Source organism: Cardiocondyla obscurior, linkage group LG16 (assembly GCF_019399895.1).
Source record: "Cardiocondyla obscurior isolate alpha-2009 linkage group LG16, Cobs3.1, whole genome shotgun sequence".
Lineage (NCBI taxonomy): Eukaryota > Metazoa > Arthropoda > Insecta > Hymenoptera > Formicidae > Cardiocondyla > Cardiocondyla obscurior.
In genome coordinates, this window is record NC_091879.1 from 3,733,540 (window position 1) to 3,755,811 (window position 22,272).

The 22,272-nt window shown below is 50.5% G+C and overlaps 2 protein-coding genes across 4 annotated transcripts in view; both read right to left on the reverse strand.

The window, feature by feature from the left end:
- The window catches only part of Nahoda (nahoda), a 23,202-nt gene extending 17,773 nt beyond the window's left edge, over positions 1 to 5,429 (reverse strand). For 2 of the 3 annotated variants that reach the window (XM_070667960.1, XM_070667959.1), the window contains exon 1: positions 4,968 to 5,429. The gene's annotated coding sequence lies outside the window, so the exon portion shown is untranslated. The remainder of the gene's footprint in view (positions 1 to 4,967) is intronic. The other variant, XM_070667958.1, reaches the window with a different exon arrangement.
- Positions 5,430 to 10,672: 5,243 nt separating this feature from the next.
- Positions 10,673 to 20,852, reverse strand: LOC139108881 (protein espinas). Its single transcript, XM_070667528.1, has 7 exons — positions 19,873 to 20,852; positions 18,069 to 18,375; positions 15,429 to 15,965; positions 13,519 to 13,838; positions 11,905 to 12,240; positions 11,334 to 11,740; positions 10,673 to 11,257 (listed from the first exon to the last, which is right to left on the reverse strand). The coding sequence occupies exons 1-7, from the start codon at positions 20,391 to 20,393 to the stop codon at positions 11,004 to 11,006; spliced, it is 2,682 nt and encodes an 893-aa protein (XP_070523629.1). The 5' UTR covers positions 20,394 to 20,852; the 3' UTR covers positions 10,673 to 11,003.
- Positions 20,853 to 22,272: the final 1,420 nt, after the last annotated feature.

Sequence of the window (22,272 nt, forward strand, 5' to 3'; positions counted from 1 at the left end):
TCGCGAGGACGCGTGGGAAATGGCTCATGTGAAGACGAATTCTTCGTTTATGCGAAGAACCAGCTCGCAGGAAGAGTGCGGTAACCTTCGTTGCACGCGTTTTATTCGCGATTGCGTAACGGTTCGACTTGTCCCGTCGGATTGAATTTTTTTTATTCGAAAGATAAATAAAAATCCGACGCTTTGCTCGCTCGCCAAGGTTTCTTAGCCGGTTTGTCAACCTTCCACGGTGGAACTTTCGTGTAGAAAAGTACTTAAAAACATTTGTACGTGCGTTCATTAAAAAAAAAAATGTATTAATTTTAAAATTGGGGATTCCCGAGTAGAATCGAACGAAGTCAGCGGCGAGGAAAGACTGCATAGCTCGCGGAGGCACGTTTTGACGATAATGACGTGTTTATCTCGCTGTACGCGAGAGGAACGGATTCGGTAAGAGCGAAAACGCCATATTTCACCGGAAGCGTGCCAGTGGAACGAGTGGCACACCTACGTAAGTACGTTCGCAAACACGCCAGGCTCTCTTCGGTAGCTTTCGCCGCGCTGGGCGCTCGTTTCTTTGCACAACTCCGACGCCCGTTAATCGCCGATGATGCACGTCGGCGTGCCAGACACGAGGACGTAATAATTGCAAAATAAACACGTAACGACCGATCAGAAGAGGAGTCCTGACGTGCCTCGGCGCGGCTTGAGGAAGGTGGAACGAGGAGGCGACGTGGCTTTCCTCGTTATCGATCCTCGAGATCGTGCCCGAGCCCGGGGATCGCGTTATTCGATAGATGCCCCGCGTCTCTTACGTGAGCAGCCTTCTTCTCCGCTTCCGCCGACAGGACAGAAGGACGCAGACGTTCCGAGAAGACGAACGCGGAGGGAAAGACGCTGAGTGTGTGCTCCCCGCCTGCGTCCGGTGGACGTCAAGCAATAAAAATTAAATTTCACACCGTGAGTCATCCTTTGTGAAAAGGAAAAAAAAAATTAAAAAAAATAGAAACGTTGCCGAGCACCGTTTTTAGAAATGAGCTGAGATGACTGACGTGAAGCTGATTGTATTCTCGTACTCTGAAACTCATCTCTTGGCGTATTTTATGGAAGAACGGTCGGATTTTTATTTTTTTGGATCCGCCAAGAGTTTCCACAGCAGTTTCGCAAACTGCGCTGTTAAAACATAATTTCGTACCTGGGCATATTTTTTTTTTTTATGTTGCTTCTGTCGCCGTTAAAAAACAAATCAGGTTTTTATTATTTGCATTCGTTTACGTAGGCCCATGAGTCATTATGCAGAATCGATTAAGAACCGCGCCGGGAAAAAGAAATAAAAGAGTCCGGATTTGCATTTCCGATAACGGGAATTGGACAGAATTGTGCAACGCGAATTCCAGCTTTGTTTCTTACGGGTGCAAGCCGCACTTTCCACCGCGTGCGTTATTCGCTGCCCATGATACGCTCGTGAGTCATCGAAGTCTCGAGACACTGCCGTGTGTCGGAGGAATGTGCGTGCGTCCGGATCGGTGGTGAACAATGAACGGGCTGCAGCCGGTAATTATTTTATCGTTAACTCTCTCTTCGCGACGCGCGGACGTGAGAAGCCGCGGGAGAAGATACCCGAGTCCCGAAAGCCGCTCGATAACGCTCGAGAGCGTCGACTTCGTACCTTGATTTAATTTGAAGAATACATTACATTCATCTCGAAGAGCGAGTTGCTGACCATAATAAATGTGAAGTTACAGATCTTTTATATACGGGTCTCTTGAAAAATAGTAATAATATACGACGCGACAAACGCGACGCATTTCGCGAGAAGAGTCTCTTTCGCTCGAACCCGTCACGCGAGCGCAGTCAAACGGCGTAAAATTGTCGCGGATTGAAATCACCTGCGCGTTGCACAATTTCCAAGTGGAATAGAAGCGTGAAGACGCGAGGACGAACTACGCGTCGCGGTGACACATCGAGCGACGTCGATGAAAGGTCCTATTCAGGTGTCGGGTTTCCACGTGGGAAGCCACGCGGCGGGACTGCATACGCGAGGCATTGTTCCCCAAACTGAAGACGCGAGGACGTCTTGAGACAAGCTAATTGCTGAAGAAGAAAAGGATTGTCCGCTTAATGGCTAATTAAGAATTTCACATTGCTCGTGAAACCCCCGAAGTAAAACTTTTCACGAAAGGCAACGAGAAAGTATTTAAAACAGTAGACGGGAGGAACGCTCCAAAACGTCGCGTTAAAATACTTAATTAGCGAAAAGAAAATTGCCGGCAGAGAACTGGTGATCGAGTTTCACCTTCCGCCAGGCTTCTCATTAACCTCCCGTGACCCCCGCGCCTGGTTTTCCAGTCCTAACCGTACTGAACCGCCACCCAGGGTGCCCGCGAAGGATTACAATCGCGGGAGAGACGCTGCAAGTGCGTCGAGAGGCTCGAGGCCGTGGCGGATGAGCCGCGGAGTCCTCCCTTCCTCGGCCGCAGAAGGCGAGCGGCAGAGCATTCCGATGAAGTTCGTTCCCTCCGATGACTCCGCTCGCGAGAAGCAGCCGCGTAAAAATAACAGCCATTACGGAATCGTCCGGAGCGGAACAGCACGCGAAAGGCGCTCGGCTCGACTTGCGTTACCGATTTCGCGTGCCGGAAAACGGACTTGGTCCCGCACGACGGGAGCTGTCAACGCGAGGCGGCCAGGTGGACGTAACCAGGTAATTGATGAACGAGGTGTCGATAAAGGAGCAACAAGGATGGACGCGAGTCTTCGCTAACGCGAGTTCTTATTTATCACCGACGTACGGACGCGTCAGAGCGAAAATCCATCACTTCGTACCCGCGATAAGGCTAATCGAATCGGACAACGCAAGACCAATTTGCTATTACTGCCCGATTCGCTTAGGTAGAAAGAACACGGGTACTTTGAGGAACAGGCGTTTCGAAAAAGTTCTATTATTTCTGAGACTATAAAGCGCGCAAAAAAAAAAGAAAAAAAAAAACGAATTTAATCAGTCGACCGAAAATTCTCTGACGTACAGACACACAGGTAGATAGCGTAACAAAAAAAGGACGAAGGACTCGAGAATATTTCGACGGGTTTAGTCACCGGACGTTCGAGCGTTTCCTAATCTCTGCCGACTCATCAGTTCGGTCTCCAGGAATTTAATTAATAAAACAAATAAATATAATAAAATTCAAATGTACAATGCATGGAATTTAAAATACAGCGCGTGGTTTTAAAAATTCTACATGATATGTATAGTTTTAAACATCTTTATTCGGAAAGCCGGGGGATCCGGTGAACGATCAGTCCGCCGAGCTCGGCTCGAAGATGTGCTCCGAGCCGCGATCGTTCTCATTGATACTTCGATTCACGTGCAAAGAGGAGCGGAGTACACGAGCGAATGGCAGCGAGAGAGAGGTAGGAGATTAAGAACGCGGCGTACGTGGAACGGTTCACCTTCGTTACGTCCTGGAAAGCCGCCTAGCATTCCAGCGAACGCGATGCCGTTGAGCTCGCCGAGCTTCCCGTTCCCGCTTATGTGCCCGGCGCCGGCGCCGAGGACCCGTACGAGCGCGGAAATCGACGCGACGCCGCCGGAAGTCGAGTGTCCATCGTCCTAGCCGTTCGAGGATCGACGCGTCCGCTTGGGTCCCCCTTTTCCTTGAACGCGACGCGAATTTAACTCGTCCTTGGTACTCCCTCGCGCGACTCTTAACAGCGTTTCCTCCGCGGAACGATTTAATTCAGTTTCAGTCGTTTAACAATACCGTAGTCTCTCACGCGCGAAACAGAACTGGCCGGAGCTTTTATGATCAATTTTTTTCAATCTGTATTAAGGATTATCTAACAATTATATAATGAGCTTTATCTTGCGCATCGCGAGTGAGATGGAAACGGAAGATACCATTGTCTCGGAGGCAAGCGGAATAAAAAAGGAAAGAAAAAAGGAAAAAAAAAAAAAAAAAAAAAGAAGCGATAGGTTCAAGCAGACTTCGGGACGCCGCGCCGAATCGCACGAGGACGTTATTCAGGCGGCCTTGGCCGATCGGGCGTTTCTACCGATCGCGCTCGTTCGCGGCTCTCCTAGCTGCCTACATACCTGGACCGGCCGCGTGATGTTATCTCGCGTACGCGAGAAGGGGGAGATACGCGGGCGCGAGGCGGCCGGCCGCGGGACGTTTATGGAGAACGCAACTGCGCCGGTCGACGTATGTGTTATGGAAAGCGAGCTGGCATTCCGACGAGCGTCGTCGAGCTCATTAACATCCCGTGCTCGTTGGCGCGGCGCGCGAGAGCAGCCGTTTTCCCTGCCCCGAAATAAACAAACCAGCGTCGGCGAAGTTACGACACTCGGAGCTGAATAGAAACGATAACGCTCGTACGTGACGTCCGCCGGTGAGGAAAAGACACCGGAATCGATCCCACACGCTGGCTACGCTGTAGAGAAAATTACAAGTAAACTGGCGCAGACGTAAAATTGCAGTGTACCAACTCGGTAATTATTGAACAAATAATTGCAAGTATTGTTTTTTTTTTTTTTTTTGCAAGAGTTTTATAATAAAGTGTGCGAATATAAAAGATTACATAATATCTTGTACTTGCGCAATTAATTAACTGTAATTTTTTGTGTGACAACTTGTTAGATTTTTACAGTAGAATTTTACATTTATTATAGCCAGTATTTTTTTTTTTTTTTTTCTTTATACGTAAATTTGTGAGATACCATCCTCGAGGTTTAAGAGAAGAAGAGGTTCGCGATCGTTTCTCGCGAAAGAATCGCGAGAGCGATACTCTACTCCCGCGGTTGCGTCACGTTCGACGAGCAATCGGCTTATTTCTCATGGAGAACGTAAGAACGGGCAACCAGGTGGATGCCGTCGACCTCCAGCCGATGTTATCGCACGTCTTTTCATTCATACGTGTCGATCGCGACAATTATTCATCATCCGTGCGCGACTTTTAGGATTTAAACGCTTGAATAAAAGTTACCTTACCGTTGCTGGTCTGCCGGATGTTCTCCAATCGCTCCTTCCTTCTTCTTGGGCGGGAAAATTCTATCCAAGGCGTTTTCGCGTCGGCGACATCGTCAGGAAAACGTGAGCCCTTGGCGGGAACGGGGACCACTCGGGAAGGGCGCGAATTCGGCGAGAGAAAGACCGAGGAGCCGCGGAACACTGTCAGGAATCCGGCGAGGGCCTCCTCAGCGCGCGGCCATCTTGATAGCGGCCGACCGGATGTTCGCACGTCCGCGGGAGGCGAGGAAGTCGCGAGAGACGAGGCAGGGCACCACTTACTCAACCCGTGAGACGACGATACCGTCGGGACATACACGCGACACCGCGGAACCACGGAGACGACTGACGGCACGACTCGCTTCTGCCAGCGAGCGAGCGGGCGGCCGAGCGAACGCCGCGAGCGAAAACTCACTTTACGCTCTCCTCCACTACCACCTTTGCCTCCCACTTCTGCGAGGCCGAGGACTCGCTCGCCCGCTTTCTTACCTGGCTGCCTCACCTCCGTGCTCTCCCCCCCGCACGACCCCCCGCTGCTCCCGCTGGAGCTCGCTGGCGAGGCAGGTATTCGGGCTGAGCGAGCGAGCGAGCGAGCGAGCGGGCGAGCGGGCTCGACTTGAAAAACTCCGGGATGAATTACGCCGAGGAGCAGGCCGCAGAGGTGCTCCGCGCCTTCGTGCCTTTACTACGTGCCATAGTAAATTCGATATCTCCGCAGAAGAACGGCATTCCGTGAAAGCCGCGCCAAAACAGGAGTCTCCCGGGCCCGAATTTTTCAATCACGCACCGATTTACGCAACATTCGCGCGGACAGGAGAGCCGCTCCGAGCGGAGAGAGCGGAAACGGAATGCGATTTAAAGAAAAAAATAAAATAAAAAAAAAAGAAATCTAAATTAGTCAAATTCAACTCGGAAATTTCTGTTCTTTTTCGACAATTAAACGTTCGGAGAGGAGGAAAAGATTTGAGGTTTCTAAAATATGGAAAGCGAGCTTGCGACGCTAGGAATCGTCGACCTGAATCGCGCGATACTGAATTAAATTCCGATAAATAATCTTACAACATGACTAGCTTCCGAAGGAATTCACGTTGCGCGACACGCAGTTTTAAGCACAACAGGTGTCGCAAGGTAGCCAGCGGGACGTGGCACGGCGACAGCATCGCGGCGGTTGATCTTAACGTATCCCAGAAATGTACTAGATCCAATTCCAATCATGAATCATAAACGAGCGATAAACGGCTAGGCCGGTTTTGCCGATTGCTTATCGTAACACGAACTATTACAAAAAAAAAAAAAAGATTAGCATGGTGTTACAAGTCTCTCGCTTTGCATAAGCTTATGCCGCAAACGCGGAAAAATAATCGTGCTTCTCTGAATTTATTCTATCATTTTCCAATTTTAATTCTATAATTTTTGCGAGAAATATTAAAGGAAAAAAAAGAGAAAAAAAGTGAGCTTCGTTTGCGAGCTGCACCCCTGCTTCAACGGCACGTGAAAATATTCACGCTAATCGAGACTATCGCTGCGCCACTTCCGCAAGCTCGAATTACCTTGAAACGTCACGTAAAAACGACTCGTTACGTAACGTCTCTCAGGAGAGTCTCGGATGCAAAGTGTTCGGCGAGTCGCACCGAGCTGCTGCTCGCGCCGTCCGTGAAACCTCATCAAGGCACGATCGCAATTGGCATTCCGATCCGCGAGCGAGTTGGATAATCGCGCCCGGAATCAACGAAAACGCATATCGCCGAAGTCGCTCAACCCACCGCGCTCCAAATTTACGCGCTCCGAATCTTCTCTTTCCAGGTGAATCTTCTTTCCGACGCAACTTTCATTCCGTGCCGCATCTCGGAAAGTAGTCCGAAATAAAAATTCCACGCAAGCCGGTCAACGCGACGCTCGACTGAAAGAACTCAAAGGAAATTTTGCAGAATCTTCGCACTGCATTTTACATTTATATTTATATTGTTTATTACACTCGGCTACTTAGACGTGAGACTTTTTTTTTTTTACGTCGTCGAAGCATCGGTAACCCCGATACGATGTGCGTTTGACTGTCCAGTTAGCGGTACTTCAGTCCCAATATCGCAGCCAATTAGACTGTCGGCGCACACAGGTGCACACGAGTGCGCTTATGTTTCTCCACGCGGTCCTTACCGGCGATGTCGATCACCGGGGATTGGAATGGAAAGTAGTGGACGCGATCTCGCTCACCAATATCGATCGCGATATCACTTAATACGCAACTACGTTTTTTTTTTTTTTTTTTTTTGCGAATCTGCTCAGGAATCGCGGCCTTCGCCCGTTCTTGCGGCTGACGATGAGAGAGAATCGCGGGTCCAGCGTAGAAAGATGGCCAGTTAGATTGTTTTTTGCGTAACGCGAGCGAAGCTTCAGCGATTTGTCGAACAGGTGTTCCCTCGAATAGAAAAATAGTAGATCCTATTCCGGGTGATTGCGTAACGAGGAACGAAGCCACACTGTATAACTTCTTCATCGAGTCGAGTCGGAATTCTTTTTTTTAATAAACGCTCGTTATGAAACGAGCTGGCTAACAGGCGCCTTCACCCATTCAAGTATCCTCGGGACGCTACAATGTGGCTGGATGCCATTAAAAAGCGACGATGCGTCACCGAGCGGCATCAATTGTCCGATTGGGAATCAATCATGATCGAAAACCAGGGAAAAAATTAATATAAAAATTAAACGGGATAATCTACAGATCGGTAAAAAATATTCCCGGCAGCCGTAAACTGATCACGATTTAACCGAGCGGAGAAAGAAGACTGGACCCTCCGGACAATGCAAGAAAAAAAAAAAAATTAAAAATATATAAATGCCTTCTCGGTCTCTTAGATCGATTAATAAGTGTGAGGCACAACGTTTTATAATTTTCCAATTGTTTCTTCTATCTTAACGAAATTTTCGCATCTAAATGATACTATCCGACGATTACGAGACTTATTTTTTTTTTTTTTTCAACTCGCGCAAGAGGAGTCTCGCAATCTCTCGACGACGCGGCCACTTCGCGGCGACGTATCGGCCAGCGGTGGCACGTCGCGTTCCCGATCACCGAGAAATTTCGTCGGCGAGTTACGGCAAGACGGCGTTACGGGCATACGTGAAGAGAGAAGGAAGCTCGGCCGTTCGCTCGACCTCCGAAGGCTCGCCTGTCGTCCCGCACGAGAGGCTTTCTCCGCGCGGCGCGGCTCGGAATGCGGCCTCTCCCTCGGCCGGCCTCGAGGAGTCACGGAGGCACGTCGTCCTTCCTATCCCGTCGCCCTCCCGTCGCCGATCGGTCCCCGGGATCGCGAATACTGCGCCGTATTACGTGTCATCGATCAATCGCGAGTACCGGCGGCGGGACGATACGGCGGTACGCAGCATCCATCACCCTGATAACGAGTCACCGCGGTGAATGGACTCGCGGGGATCGTAGCGGCGTATTCTGTATTTTTACGCGCGTGATCTCATGGCTCGTAAGTGCGCCGCGACGGCACGTCGGAGATCTCTCTCCGTCAAAGGACACGCCGCGAAGATATCCCCTGATTCGATTCAATTACATTGTAATTGCGCGACTTTATTTTCCCAGCTCTTTTCCTTTCCGTTCGTCTCTTTCTTTTTTTTTTTTCGCGTTCTCCGTGATTCTACGAGTGTGAAACTTCACGCTTTGCGAAACGCAAAAATTGATCCTTAGAAATTTTTATTTTTCTTACAGCATTTTTTCTGATGAATCCTCGGATGAATCCGAAGCCTTATCCTTGTCACGCTGGAGTCGGGATAATGTCACGTCAAGGCCGCGATCCGGTTCCGTTTCTTCGGCGGATCTTCGCGAAATTGTTTTGCCGGGATTAGGCGAGCCGTGCATTCTCTTTCGGGCGCATAATTAGCGGGCTGGCGATCGGCTTGGAAATTACGCTCGGCACGCGATAGTTGCGTAACCGGCGGTCTGGTTCACGCACACGCGCGGGCGGTACCAATTTTTACGGCGCTAGGAAGGCGCGTCGGAATTGCATTTCGCGCGATCGCGGTGCTTCCGGCGTCTCTCTCCTTGCCACTTCCCGCATATAAATAACGTATAAAAAGTTTATAGCTTATTTGTGAAGCAAATCTGTAATAAATCATGAGCCTTTCAATAAATATTGCGTCATAAAATAAAATTTTTTTTTCTTTTCTTAAATCTCGCTGCATTATACCGAAAACCTCAGTATTCAAAAGACACTTAAATTATGATCACCTATTCATCTTTGCTTAATCAAGACTTATAGCTGCTTATTTGAGATATGTAAATTTTAATAGACCGACTTCTTGCAGCATCGATTGCCTCAAATACTCTCATTAAAATACCGTTACTTAATTTGCAATCATAAAACGGTATTAACACGATTATTTCCTTTCGTCATTTAGAAAATGATATTAATACATTTAAAAAAATTAAAATATACTTTTAAAACATTCGACAACTAATATCTACAAAAAAAAAAAAAAAAAAAGAGACGGAGCTCTTTCATTTTACCTTCAGGGGAAATAGAAAATGAAAAAAAAAAAAACTGAGAAAGAAAAACAGTGCGCGCTTGTTCGCGGACGGGAACAGCCCGTTACGCCTTAATCAAAGGCCCAACTTATCAGATCTCGTCTCGGGCGTTTCTATCGGTCGAACAAACGAGCAGACGAGCCATCCTTCGAAACGTCGATTAGGCAATACGTCAATGGCGCGCGATCGTAAGTGCGTCTATGCTAATGACGATCTTTCGAAAGATCCCCGATCGGGGAATGGGAGAATTCGTCGAGGCCTAATGGCCAGGGTTTTGACGCGCTGTCAGACGCAACACTTCGCCGGGAGCGCGTAACGTGCCTCACCGTACGGGAGAAAGCACGGAATACCCTCCGCGAGCGGACCGTGAACGATTGTCTCTAAGAGGGACCGCTACTTTCGCTCTTTTCGCCACTCGACCGTAAATTTCAATTTTCGCCGCTCTTGTCTTCGCCGCTTTTACTTGAAGATTTCCATACCGCGCGTCTAAATATGAAAGCGAGTGAGGGATCATTTTGCTCGGCCGGATCATTCAGTTTTCAAGCACGCCGCGTTGTATCTTCGTAATTCGCCACGGTGAAGCCGTAAGCGGGCTTCAAATTATCGATTTAATTGCACAACAGTTTTGCGCGTTATGCATTAACTAGAAAAAAAAAAAGAAATAAGAAAAAGAGAGCATCTGCTTTTTATTAATTTAAATCTTTAAGCGACTAGCGATTATCTAATCTTCCTCGTTAAAGAAAAGTAAAACTAATTAATGCTGTGCACTGAAAATAATGTTGCAACGAGAGAAAGAGAGAGAGAAAAAAAAAAGTTTAATCGCATCGAAGAGCGTTCTATCAAAATGGAGCTGTGTAACGATTACTTCGCATTGCAATTGACCGTAGCGATCGTGCTCGCTTTAGAGTTTTCACCGTCCGCGGAAATGATCCTCGACGAACGCGATTATCGCATCATCGCGCATCCGATAAACAATCGAATACAGCCGTGAAAGGGTAATATCGTATAATTAGAAGGGTATACTCATGGTGAGCTGTCTCGGTTTCTGCACGCGAATTGTCAGTCGCGAGGAAAAAGCGAGCTATTACACCGATGCCCAGTAGCTACGCATACTTTCATCTCGAAATGGACAAATATAGCAGCTGAACGCCTAAGATTATTATCTTTGTCATTTATTATTATCAAATACATTAATGGGGGTATTAAAAAATAAGGGAACATGCGCACCGGTTCGTAGCGGCAATCGCGTGTCCCGGAAGAGAGCTCGCATTATTTACAGAACTGAAATGAGTATTATCTTCACGCTCGCCGTGCAGGTCCATGTGCCTCGCGTGCGTGCGAAGCGTGCTGCGATGCCGCAGGCGTTCACGACGCTCCGAATGATGTTGGAAAGTGCGTCCACCTCGCGGAAACTCTTCCACCGCGTTGTACTCTTTCGATCGTCACGACGGAACGGCGTCGAGGCTCGCGTAACGTCGAATGAGTTATCAAGATATGACACACTTTTCGGTATCTCTTTGCGCCTGGTTCGACGACGACGAGGACGCGGGCGCGCGCTTTCGCGCACACGCCACCGCGTCATTCGGCACGTAGGAGATCCGGACGCCACCGTAAGCTCGCCGTGGTGGCAGCGCGTAAGCCGCGGCTTCGTCCGAGCTGCTAGAGGAGCTGCACGTCGAGCAGCAGCTTTCCACGTCGTCGTCTTCACCGTCTAACCGTGACCTGGACGTACCTGGCGTTCCTGCGAAAATAAATTTCAGAAAATCAGAACGATGCTTTTTCCTCAGATTTTAAAATAAAATATTACGTTAACGCACCCCAAGTAGACGTGCTGGCGACCTCTTCGGGCTGCAGACTCCGCGATCGAGACACGTTCGGTCGCGACAGCGACGTGGGCGAGGGTGACGAAGACGAGTTCCGGTCGTTCGTCGGCGAGAGGGGAATGCGCGACGTCGCACCGTGATCGTTGACATCCAGATCTCCCTGGAATCGCACGCGCCGTGATGTCGGCGTCGGCGGATCCGTCTGGCTGGCTCCGGCCCCAACCCCGGCGCTCGCCGGCGACGTCGCCGGCTCCTGCGTCAGGACGCCGGCGGTCGATGTCGACGCCGACGCTCCCGACGACGACCGAGGGGGTGGCGGCAATTCCGGCATGCTCGACGCGTGAGTCGGCGTGCAATTCTGTACGCATCTCAGCGGCTCCCGGTCCCGCGCTTGCATCAGCCTGCAACATAATCGCGTTTTCGCAACGTTAATACAGTCCCTTGAGGAACAAAATTAAGCGTTTCAACTAGCGTCCCATCCTCGTTTTGTAATTTTCATTTAAATGCAGCTGCTTGGAGAATTAGATAAAAATAAATAACAGTACTCAAACATAAATTGCCGTACCTTCCAAGCTCGCTGCAATTTTCGTCGGCGTTGGAGCCGCGTTCCTGCAACAGCCTCTCAAGGTTTCGCTCCAGAAGCACCCTGTCGAGGCCGCTGGGTCGGGAACCGCTGGAAGTGAGCTCTTCCGCGCCGAACTCGGAATTCAGAGCGTTCTGGGGACTCTGAGTGGGCGTCGTTGCCAGAGAGACGGACATTTGCTGGTGCCTCCTGATCATCCGAGGCGAATTTCTCGGAGATCCCAGGGTATGCCTCGAGCCTGGAGGTAGCGGTGGCGGCGGCGGCGGGGGTGGACTCGACGAGCCCTCACTCATAGCCACCGCTTGTCTTCTACCGCTCCTAGGGAATAAATATAAATTAAAAATAAGTACGGAGGAGCTCCACTAACTGTGCGTCCCTCGACGGGCCGCGTTGATCTAATATTATGGCAGATAATTCATTTTAATGTATCAAATTTTTAATTGACGAATGCCAGTTACCTGTCAATTATTCAATTAATTATATTTCCATAGATTACATTTGAAAAAAGAAACGAGAGGTGCTCAGAGCATCATATAAAATACATCCGTCGTTCGTTGCCGAAAATCATTAAATATTAAACAGTTTTCTATATTCATATTAATATACATATAAATTATATTATACTAATATAACTAAAAGCGTAATATTAAATTCTCCTGACCCAATATGAGGGTATTTAATTAACGCAGCCTCTTTTAACAGTCTATTAATGCTCTCTCGCATTTCATTAAATTATAACCGGCGTTTTTCGCCGGAGATAAAAATTACTTAAAAAATTCATCCCCGTTTCGCCGGACGATCGCGATGTTTTTAATTATTTCTCATTCCGAATTTAAATTATATTCACACTCGCGGCACGTTAGAAATCCGCGACAATTAGACGCGTAATAAAATTTAAATGCGACATTCGGTCCTCCCTGTGCACGCCTCCGAAACGAGGTCGTTACGTATAAGCCGAATTTAAATTCAACCACGAAAAGGCGCCGCTCCATAGATGACGCATTAACATGTCCTTAAGCATGTGGCCCCGAGTAGCCGAGTACCGATTTCGCTTAGGATAATTCACGCCCGAATATCGCTCATAAAATATGCATTTATTCTCAAAACCACGATCCGTACAAAGTACTAAATTATGCCCTATCACCCGTAAAATAAAATTAAAATATTTTACACGTAAATCAAAAATCAGCGTACGGCTTCGGCACCGGTGATTTGCTTCTCATCACGATTTCGGTTCTACGTCGCTCAAGCGGAGCGTTAAGGCCGACTACTTCGCCGTTCACGTCGGCCAACTTTAATCTCTGCAGTTTCAACGATTTACCCGAAGCAAGTTCCGTCGAGGCGAAACAAGTTAGACCAAGTTGGACGATGAAACTGGCCGCATTAGTATAATTTATCGCGGCCGTAATAATTTCCCGTGCAGCTCGCGAGCACCGGGAATTGTGCAGACCCTCGCGCGTAATCGCGGGGATGTTGCCGGCGGCTATAATTTTTGCGGATTCGCGCGCGTAGCTCGCGGAGTTGGCGGCGGGGGACAATGAAGGCAAGCCCCCGGTGACCCGCCGGGCCGAGGAGGTATGCGAGGAGAATGAGTACCTGAGGAAAGACGGCGGGGGCGGCGGCGGACCGGCGGAGGAGTCACTCGGTGTCGTCGGCGGCTCCCCTTTGCTGCACGCTATGCTGCAGTAAATGGCACCACGTCGCGGCAAGAACGGCCGGCCCAGAAGAGACGTGCGGCAAGTGGCGCAGCAGAAGCAGGCCTCGGTCGCGTGCCAGTGTTGACCCTCGTGCGACATTTGGCCCTGGTCGACGCCAATCGGCTCTCCGCAACTGTCACAGTACTCGGCGAAGGACGCGTCGAAGCACCTGAGGCAGTACGGCCGACCCTCCCGCATCACGTACCGCTGCCCGCCGAGCTGCGAACGGAAAAAGGCATCCAGCATTACGTGATTACGATGCGCCGTATGCGGAATCGGGTCGAGCGCGAATAAATCTGTTACGAGAGGCGAACGGTGCCGCGAGCTTGAATCTGCAAACTCATTGCATAATTTTATTTAAAGAAAAAAAAGAGAGAAAGAAAAACCCGCTTGCTATATTCTTTTTTTTTTTTTAATTTGACAGAGAAGACTATCATTTAAAGCAATACACGCAATTGGAGTATTAAATATATATATATATTTTTTTAATATAAATAAATATCGTATCTTATTTTCTAATTGTGAAAGACTTGTAGCTTTCACGGGTTGTACATTTTATGAAATGAGTGGAATTTGACAAGGAGGGTGGACATAGTCGTGAAGTACGTTGTACCGAAAGACGGTAGCGCATTCCTCAACCGTAGGAGAACATAGTTGTCTTATCTAGACGCGGGGAAGTAAGCACGGCTTCGGTGATAATGGCACCGCGCCGGTGACCGGTTATTCACTGGAGCATGTACTCTACATACGGCGGCGATCAGATAAAAGCGCTGGCTTCTTCTCGAGTTCTCGCTTCTCGCGTACGTACGCGATATAGATACCGCGTTATCCCGCGCTCAACCGGAGAGAATAACTCTTATATCATCACTTAGTAAATTGCGTCGAGTGAATTTAAATAGGGATCCCCCTCGGCCGCGTTCCCTTCAAAGTTTTCCCAGCTTGCCAGGCCGCGTGATAAATGCGCCTCGTTGCAAAAAAGAAAAGAAAAAAGAAAAAAAAGAAAAAGTTAGCTGTAAGTTGCCAGGATTAATTTTTTTTTTTATATTCACATATTAAACAATAAAATTTCTGCAACTACCATTTGCGTAATGCTTGAGAAAGTTTTACAGGGTGGCTCTACGTTTATTACTGTCGGTAATTTACACGTGGTTTCTTTTCACATTGTTACAAGTTCACACCTAAAGTTCCGAACGCCTGGCAGGACGGAAGGCGCGCTGCTTCTGTGCCGCATCTCGGCTCTATCTAAGTCGGAAGACGTGTTTGAAGATAGAGTCAGCTGGCGCGGAATTATGAATTGCCGCGCAGCTGTAAATTCGATAGCGACGTAATCATTAACTCGGCGGCGCGCAGTTTCCGACGCTGCGCCGGGTACCGTTAGATCGAAGCGATTCGCCGCGGCTCGGAATATCGCCTTACGAAAAATCCGATATTCCACATTTATATATTTATAAACCCGATCCCGTCTCGAGTCTCGATGCAGTGTCCGCGGACCAGTCCCCACAGGGAAGAGAAGTTATATCGCGCGGGCCGTTACATACATTACGTGCCCCCGCGTGCGGAACCGAGGCACGCGGATGTCTTTATTTGCCCGTAACAAATTTAATAATTAGCAGATATTACATAGCAGCCACGTGGTTCTAAAAATTGTAATTGTCAAAACCTTAAAGTGTCAGCTTTTATTTTTTCTTTTTCTTTTTTTTTTAATTAGTCTTGCTATTAATTCTTCAATTCGCGAGAAGTATTTCTCCAGCTTGAAACCCCGAGAAGCTCAATGATCGCGAGATGAGAAAGATCGTTTGTCAATCTTACCTGTCGGTCGCACTCGAGGCAGGCGAAGTGACGCATGTGCCACGCTCTACCTTCGGCTTCCGTGCACTCGTCGGCGAGAATGATCTCGTCGCAGGCACAGCACCGCGGCTTCAGGGTCTCGGCGTGGTGGCGGCCGCAGTAGAGCCTGCCGTCCCGCCAGAAGTAGATCAGGTCGACGAGCAGCTGCCGGCATACGCAGCAGACGAAGCAGGCGGGGTGCCAGAGAGCGGCTGGTCCAGCGCGGCTTGCAGCGACGGCCATCTCGCCGGCCGCGATAGCGCGGCCGCACTCGCGGCATCCGGCGCCGTGCGGCCGCTCGAGCTGGCTCGCGTGTCCGCGGCCGAGGGCCTCGCGCTTCCGCTGAGCCGCGAACACGCGTAGCTCGCGCTTCTCCTCCTCGGTCAGGCCGCTGCAGTAACGCGCCTCGTTGTCGTGCGGCGGTAGCTGTTGCAGCAGCTGCTTAACCCGCTCCCGCTCGCCGGCGCTACCCGCGTACGGGATCTTGTCCTCCGGTAAAGCGCTGAAGTACAGATGCACCTGCGAACAGCGCGGACCGCGTCTTGAGAACTGGAGCCTGGGTCCCCGAGAACGCGGAGGACGGAGTCCCGTATACCGCGAACACTCTGGGGCGGGCCACGTGCGGACGATAATGCGCGCCTATCGCGAAAATTGCACGCGGCGACCGACCTACGGTTACTTTACGTCGAGCGTGGGATTCGGCCGTGCCCGAGGCGTGTTATTTTCTTTAACGGAGCGCAAACGTGCTCGCGAAGCGATCCGAAAAACTCTTCGAGATTCAGCGGGGGAAGAACGGTCGTTAAAAAAAAAATTATTATCGAGAGTCTTGGTTTCACGTCGGTTATTACCCGGCGATTGAAACTCGGTGGACGAACGCCAGACTCCAACCAACGCAGTCCCGGCGACTCTCGTCCCCGTCGCAGATCGCCGGCTACGTGATACGTATAGATAAACGAGGGGAAAGGAATTTAGTGTCAACTGCAGCTGACATTAACGGATGGTCGTTGAAGCCCTTGTCGACCGCCGCGAATTTAGATAAGTATCGGGACGGGTCACTGTCAACACGTCGAGGAGGCGAAGGAAAACACCGACGTGCGTTTATACTGCTGAAACGAAAACCTGCTGGAGTCACCGATTTCCGAAGAGGATATCGGTCTCCTCTGATTCACGGGGGGATCGCGGATACCGGCTCGCCGTCGCTCATTACGGATGCAAAATCCCCGTGAATTGCCGCGCGAATTGCCGCACGAATTGTTGTGCTTTCAGATACACTCGAGATGCTTGCGCGAAAACGCGAAGTGACGGCGTCAACCGGCGGGGAGGTAGGGGTGGGCTTAAGAGCGCGAAAAGCTTGTTGCACGGGATTACCGTCCCCATCGCGGAGAACGCCGAGTCATAATATATAATGCGCGTTAGACGTAATGACACTTAAAATGAGTAAAGAAAACGCGCGGACGGACGCCGCCGGGACGAGAAGCGAAAGCGGGAAATAAAAGCGGGGTACGGGGGCGAGGAGGCGAGGAAACGTAGAAGGTAGAGAGGAGTCGCGAGATAAACGACGGTGTTCGCGCCGCGGCGCGCAAAAGCCGGCACCCGTCGCCAGTCGGGAGAAAGAAGGACTCTATTCCACTGCGCCGTGCCGCGCTTTACGCCAATTAATGGCCGACGAATGCGTTAGTTAGTCCCCTTTCGACTCGGCCGGAAATCTGCGTGGCGTTATTCGACCGCTCACGCTATCGCGCGTTTAATTAAGTAAAACGATTCCGTTCCCGATATCCCGCGACGCGGCACGTTTCTACGTGCGAGGACGTGTTTCGGAAAAAAAAAAAAAAGAGGAACGAGGTAGATTAGTCAGGATACCGATAATCACAAAGCCGCTCCGTAAAAAATTGAAGAAGCTCGCTCGAGCTTTTTTTTTTATCACGTTATCCAGCAGGATTCGAAATATTCTGGGTTAACATATTTTTTTCTTTTCTTTTTAAAGAATAAAATTTCTCGAAATGGAAGGTCGAAATGTACAACCGCACGTTTTGTTAATACATTCTTCTGCATTCTCTTCTGTCGTGCCCTTTTTCGGGCGAACCCCTCGATCGCGCTTTATCATCGTTATACCTGGCGAGGAGCTTTCACCGGCGCGCGGCCTGATGACTCACTGCGCCGTCGTCGTTCATGATGGTAATCGTCCCGGCTATCTGGGGGCCCGCGGTCGCGGTCACTGGTCCCCGGCGAGACGAATCACCAGGGACACCCTCGCATTACACGCATACGTGACGGCGGAAAGGCCTTCTTCTCCACCTCTTTTCTCTCTCACCGCAACGGCGCATTAATTGATCTCTATTACTACTTAAAGCATGAAAGCCTGCAAAAAACTTTCACGCCCCGTTTACCGATTTGCTCAGCCGCATTATTTTAACTTCCGATCTTTTATGAAATGTATATATTTAAGGTTTAATAGTTCACGTTAAAAGATTTCTTTTTTAAAAATTGATATGCAAATAAAAAATATATATTTTTTTCTTATTTTAATATACTTCGTTTTAAATTTTTCCACGACAGGATGTCTAAATATCAAAGCACGGAGAAAGTCTACTATATCAAGTCGAAATAAATCTATGCTGGTACCTGGTCGGGCCTGAGTCCGGGCGGCACCCACGTGTACTCTTCGAGCGCGCAGCCACTGTCGTCGTCGCTCTGCGAGTGCCTCTGATGATGCTGCATCAGAGCCTCCTGCAGCGCTAGGCCGGCCGGCGCGGCTTGCACCGGGCTTTTGAAGGGTTCCTGGTGAGAGGCGCCCCCGACGCCGCCCGGAAAGGCCATGGCCATCGCCATCGGCGGACCCGGGCCCAAACCGAGTCCCGAGGAACCGCCCGCCTCCGTCGAAGCCCTCTGGTGCTCCTCCCGCGGGCACCTGCAGCTTCGGCACACTTTCCTGTAAAAAAAAACCAAATGTTAGTAACGATTATCTCGTCGATATTTAAACATTTATTCGTAATACTTTGCCAGATCTCGTACGCGATCGAGATTAGAACGAGCCATTTAATTTTTAAACAGCCACTCTGACATTGTTACGGCAAATATACCTGACGCTACCTGTTTTTTTATTGTTATCGCACCTGCCTTGTTAAGTTGAGCTCGATTGTAAATTTTTTTAACGCCACATTGTCTAAATGGGAAAAAGAGAGGAAAGTGTACGTAAAAATATAAATCTACAAAGTATACGTCGAGATCTCGAGATAGATACAGAGAGATTCTCACGAGAGTGATCCTTGAGGAGCGCAATTGTGCCTCGTGTTTCCTTGAATTAAATTACGCAGACCTGCAATTTAGGATCTTCTTATTAGAGTCTGGAATCCTGCCTAATTACAGGCCTAAATTTCGCAAAATCTACCTGGGCTAGGTGGCTCGGAAATTCTACCAAAATTCTACCAGAATTCTACGATGTAGATGTAATTCCTAAAATATGTCCGAGGCTGAGCTGATCCTTCCGCGTGCGGGAAGAAAAATCGGGAACGTAGCAACGAGAGAAGTGGAACGATGCACGACAAAATGGAACGAATGGTAAATTATCACCTAATCGCCTGACGGCGATTCCTGGTTCCTCGCTTGAATAAATCGATACACGTTTCAATCTAAGATTCTCCGCGAGCGTGCATAGAAATCGCACGCGCCGTTCCACATGTTCCGCATCGGCGAGCGCAGAACTATCGAAACGATCTCGCGATGATGTCCCCGTGCAGCGGTCGAATAGGGATTCCTGATTAATACACATTCCACCGTGCAAATATGCGTTTTTCAACCGCGGAGAAGCGTCTGAGAATGTTAAACGGGAAATCGCGGTCTAGATAAGCTTACGCGAAAGCAGACGAGGTAGTAAAAGCGGGCCTGATGATGCGCTCAGTCACACGGCGTTTGATTTTTACATCCCGGACCCCTCGTTAAATTCCCGGCTCATTAAATCTAATTTCTATGAATATGTCGGACGATACCGCTGGAATCTAATAACGTAACTCATGCGTGTATAATATATTGTGTGCAATTAGTCGACTATAACTTTACGTTTCCTCGCACATTTCTAATTTATAATAGTAAAATCTGGAAAATTGGTTTGACCCTCGAATTAAACCTTGTGTGTTTAAAAAATAAAATACGGAATAAGATTCTTTTTTTTCTTTTTTTTTTTCATGTTTGTAAAGTGTATAATTTTTGTTGAAAGCTCCCATTTTTTAACTGACGCGTATTAAAAAGTTCAGACGTTCCTTCTGAAATTTTTATATCCACGTCCGCGGACTTTTCACTCAGATTTTAAAATAAATCCCTCCCCATATTTTTCTGCGACTTCTTTATTGATCTCCTTGAACTGTAAATTTTATGTCCCGAAAAAAAAGAAAAAGAAGAAGACTCTCCTCGACGACCGTGCGGCACTTACTCCGAACAGCCGGCGGCCGTGTCGTAACTCGAATGCACTGAGCCGCAGTCAGGTACGCGGCCGCATTCCGCGTCTCCCACGGCACGGCGGCCGAAACTGGTACCGTCGTCGTGACGGGCGCTCTTCAGGAACTCGACGCACTTTTCCGTCGGGCTGGCGCGCGACGCCGCCAGCGCGGAGCAGCCGACCATCGCGGCGACGACGTCGTCGACGTCGTGGTCACCGTTCGCCGCGCTCTCGCGATGACTCCGCAGGAATGCGTCCAAGTAATGGTGCTCGGCGTCGGTGATGGTCGGTAAATCGTAAACGCCGGGCGTCGCCCAGGGCGCGTCGATGCCGGCGGGTCGCGCCGAGGCGTCCTCGTCATTCTGGCCGCCGCTCCGCGCATCCTGATTGTTCTTTCTACCGTAGAGCTTCCGCAGATACGCCTCTTGGTGACTCCTGGTGGCCCAACATCCGCCCTGCCACCAGCGCTTCGAGCCGAGCACCGCCGTGCGTCTCCTCCGCGCGAGGCTCGACATGCTTCTTACGGCAACCGCATCCGGAACCGACGACCGATGGTGGACGGTGGTCGTTAGGATCGATCACCACCGGCGGTCTCCTCCTCCGTGCGCGGCGTAACCCCGGTCCCGACGGTAATAATCGCCGTGGCCGAGACCTTCTAATCTAGAGAGCGCCGGCGGGTCTCTTCTTCTTCCTCACCGCCGTCAGAGATATTATGTCCCTTTTCGCGACCGCCGCCGCTCGTCCGTCGCGCAAAAGCTAATAAGGCGACGCTTCGGGGCACTCGAAACACTCTGGCGTTTTTGCTCCCACGTAGAAGTCCTTCTGCGGGGTATTAAATGCCTCTCCCGTGGTATACGCTCTTGATTGCGTCCGTAGCCCGACCTTCCGGCTTTCCTGGAAGCGGCGGTTCTTCGAAAAATCGTTCGCCGTCGGGTATATTTGCTCTCGCATTCGGAGACTCTCCTCGGGAAAGCTAATAAGATCTCCTCCGACTCTCGATCTAGCTGATCGATGGACAATCGGTCATCGAGACGACGCGACACCCGACACTTTAGGCTTCCCCGCCCGTGGTGTTCCCTTTCGTTCTTCCACCGGATGCGCTCTTGTCAGCCGCCGCGAGGACGTTCGCTTCCGCCGCAGCTCGCTCCATTATCTCGAGACGTCAGCGACGCCCGCGTTCGCGGGAGCAGCGCGCCTCGTTTCGCCTCGAAACGGACGTGGGGAGGAAATGAGAAAACACGCGAAACGCCGCGAGATGAAGGTGTTCCTCGGCGCGGAGATAGTCCGATGTCGGAATGGAGATGCGCAGAATGGAGGTGTCTCGCGCCGGAAGAAGCGGAGGACGGAGGGTTCAATCGCGCCGCACGGCGGTCGTCGTCGTCTCGCAAACGTCTCGCCGTCGACAGAATCGAGCTCATCGCCGTTGACCATCTCCCGATCGAGTCGCGAAACGCGAGCGAAAGCCTTCGGTCCTCGAGGCAACGAGGGCGACGAAGAGCGGGCGGTAGTGCGGGAGAAAACGCGGGGCACGGGGATGATCGGCCGAGAGAACAAGGAAAGAGGATCGACAGGATCGCTCCGGCGAAAGCGACCGCCGTAGGAGGTGAGGAGCGCGGCCTGGAAGGATCGCGAAGGATAAAGGAGGAGAAAGACGGCGCGGTAGAAAGAGGGTGGGCAGAAACGGGTCGCAGGGATGAGGGCCAATATGTACGCGCAACCGGTAGTACAGCGCGGATTAACGTTTTAATACGCGACACCTATCGCGCGGTACAAAGGCGATCGGTCGGTCCAGGGCCAGGGGCCCCGAGATACGCGATCTCGGACACACTCGCGTCCCTCTCCGAGATGCAATCGCGGCGCGAACCCGCGCGCGGACGACGGTTCCGCCGACGGTTTCGCGCGGAACGATTGGCGAAACGGCACTTTGACTTCTTTTCCTTCGGGGCAACTTCTCGCGGTCCCCGCGAGCCGCCCCCGCGTGACTCTCGGATCGTGGCACTCGCGCGAGGAAACCTGACGACGATCGCGAAGAACAACATAAGGGAACGCGCGATGCGACGCGCATAAAACCTTCGAGAGGCGGCGTCCTCGTCCTTCGTTCTACCGGCACGGGGCGTGCTGAGGCCGAGCGGACACTGAGCATACTCTGGGACTCAGCGGGCCTCCGTGTCTGCGGGATACGGGGCGAGAGGGGGATCCAGGCCGAGGGCCCGCTAGCGAGTGCCGGCCCCGCGCGAGGAAGGAGGAACGGGCGAGCGGGCGAGCGAGCGAGCGTGCGAGAACCGCGTCGGTGCGTGTAACTCTCCGGCTTTACCAATACGCGCGCGAGCCCCCTTCTTCGGTGAAGTCGCTCCTTTCTCTCTCTGTCTCTCGCTCCTCTCGATATATTTATAT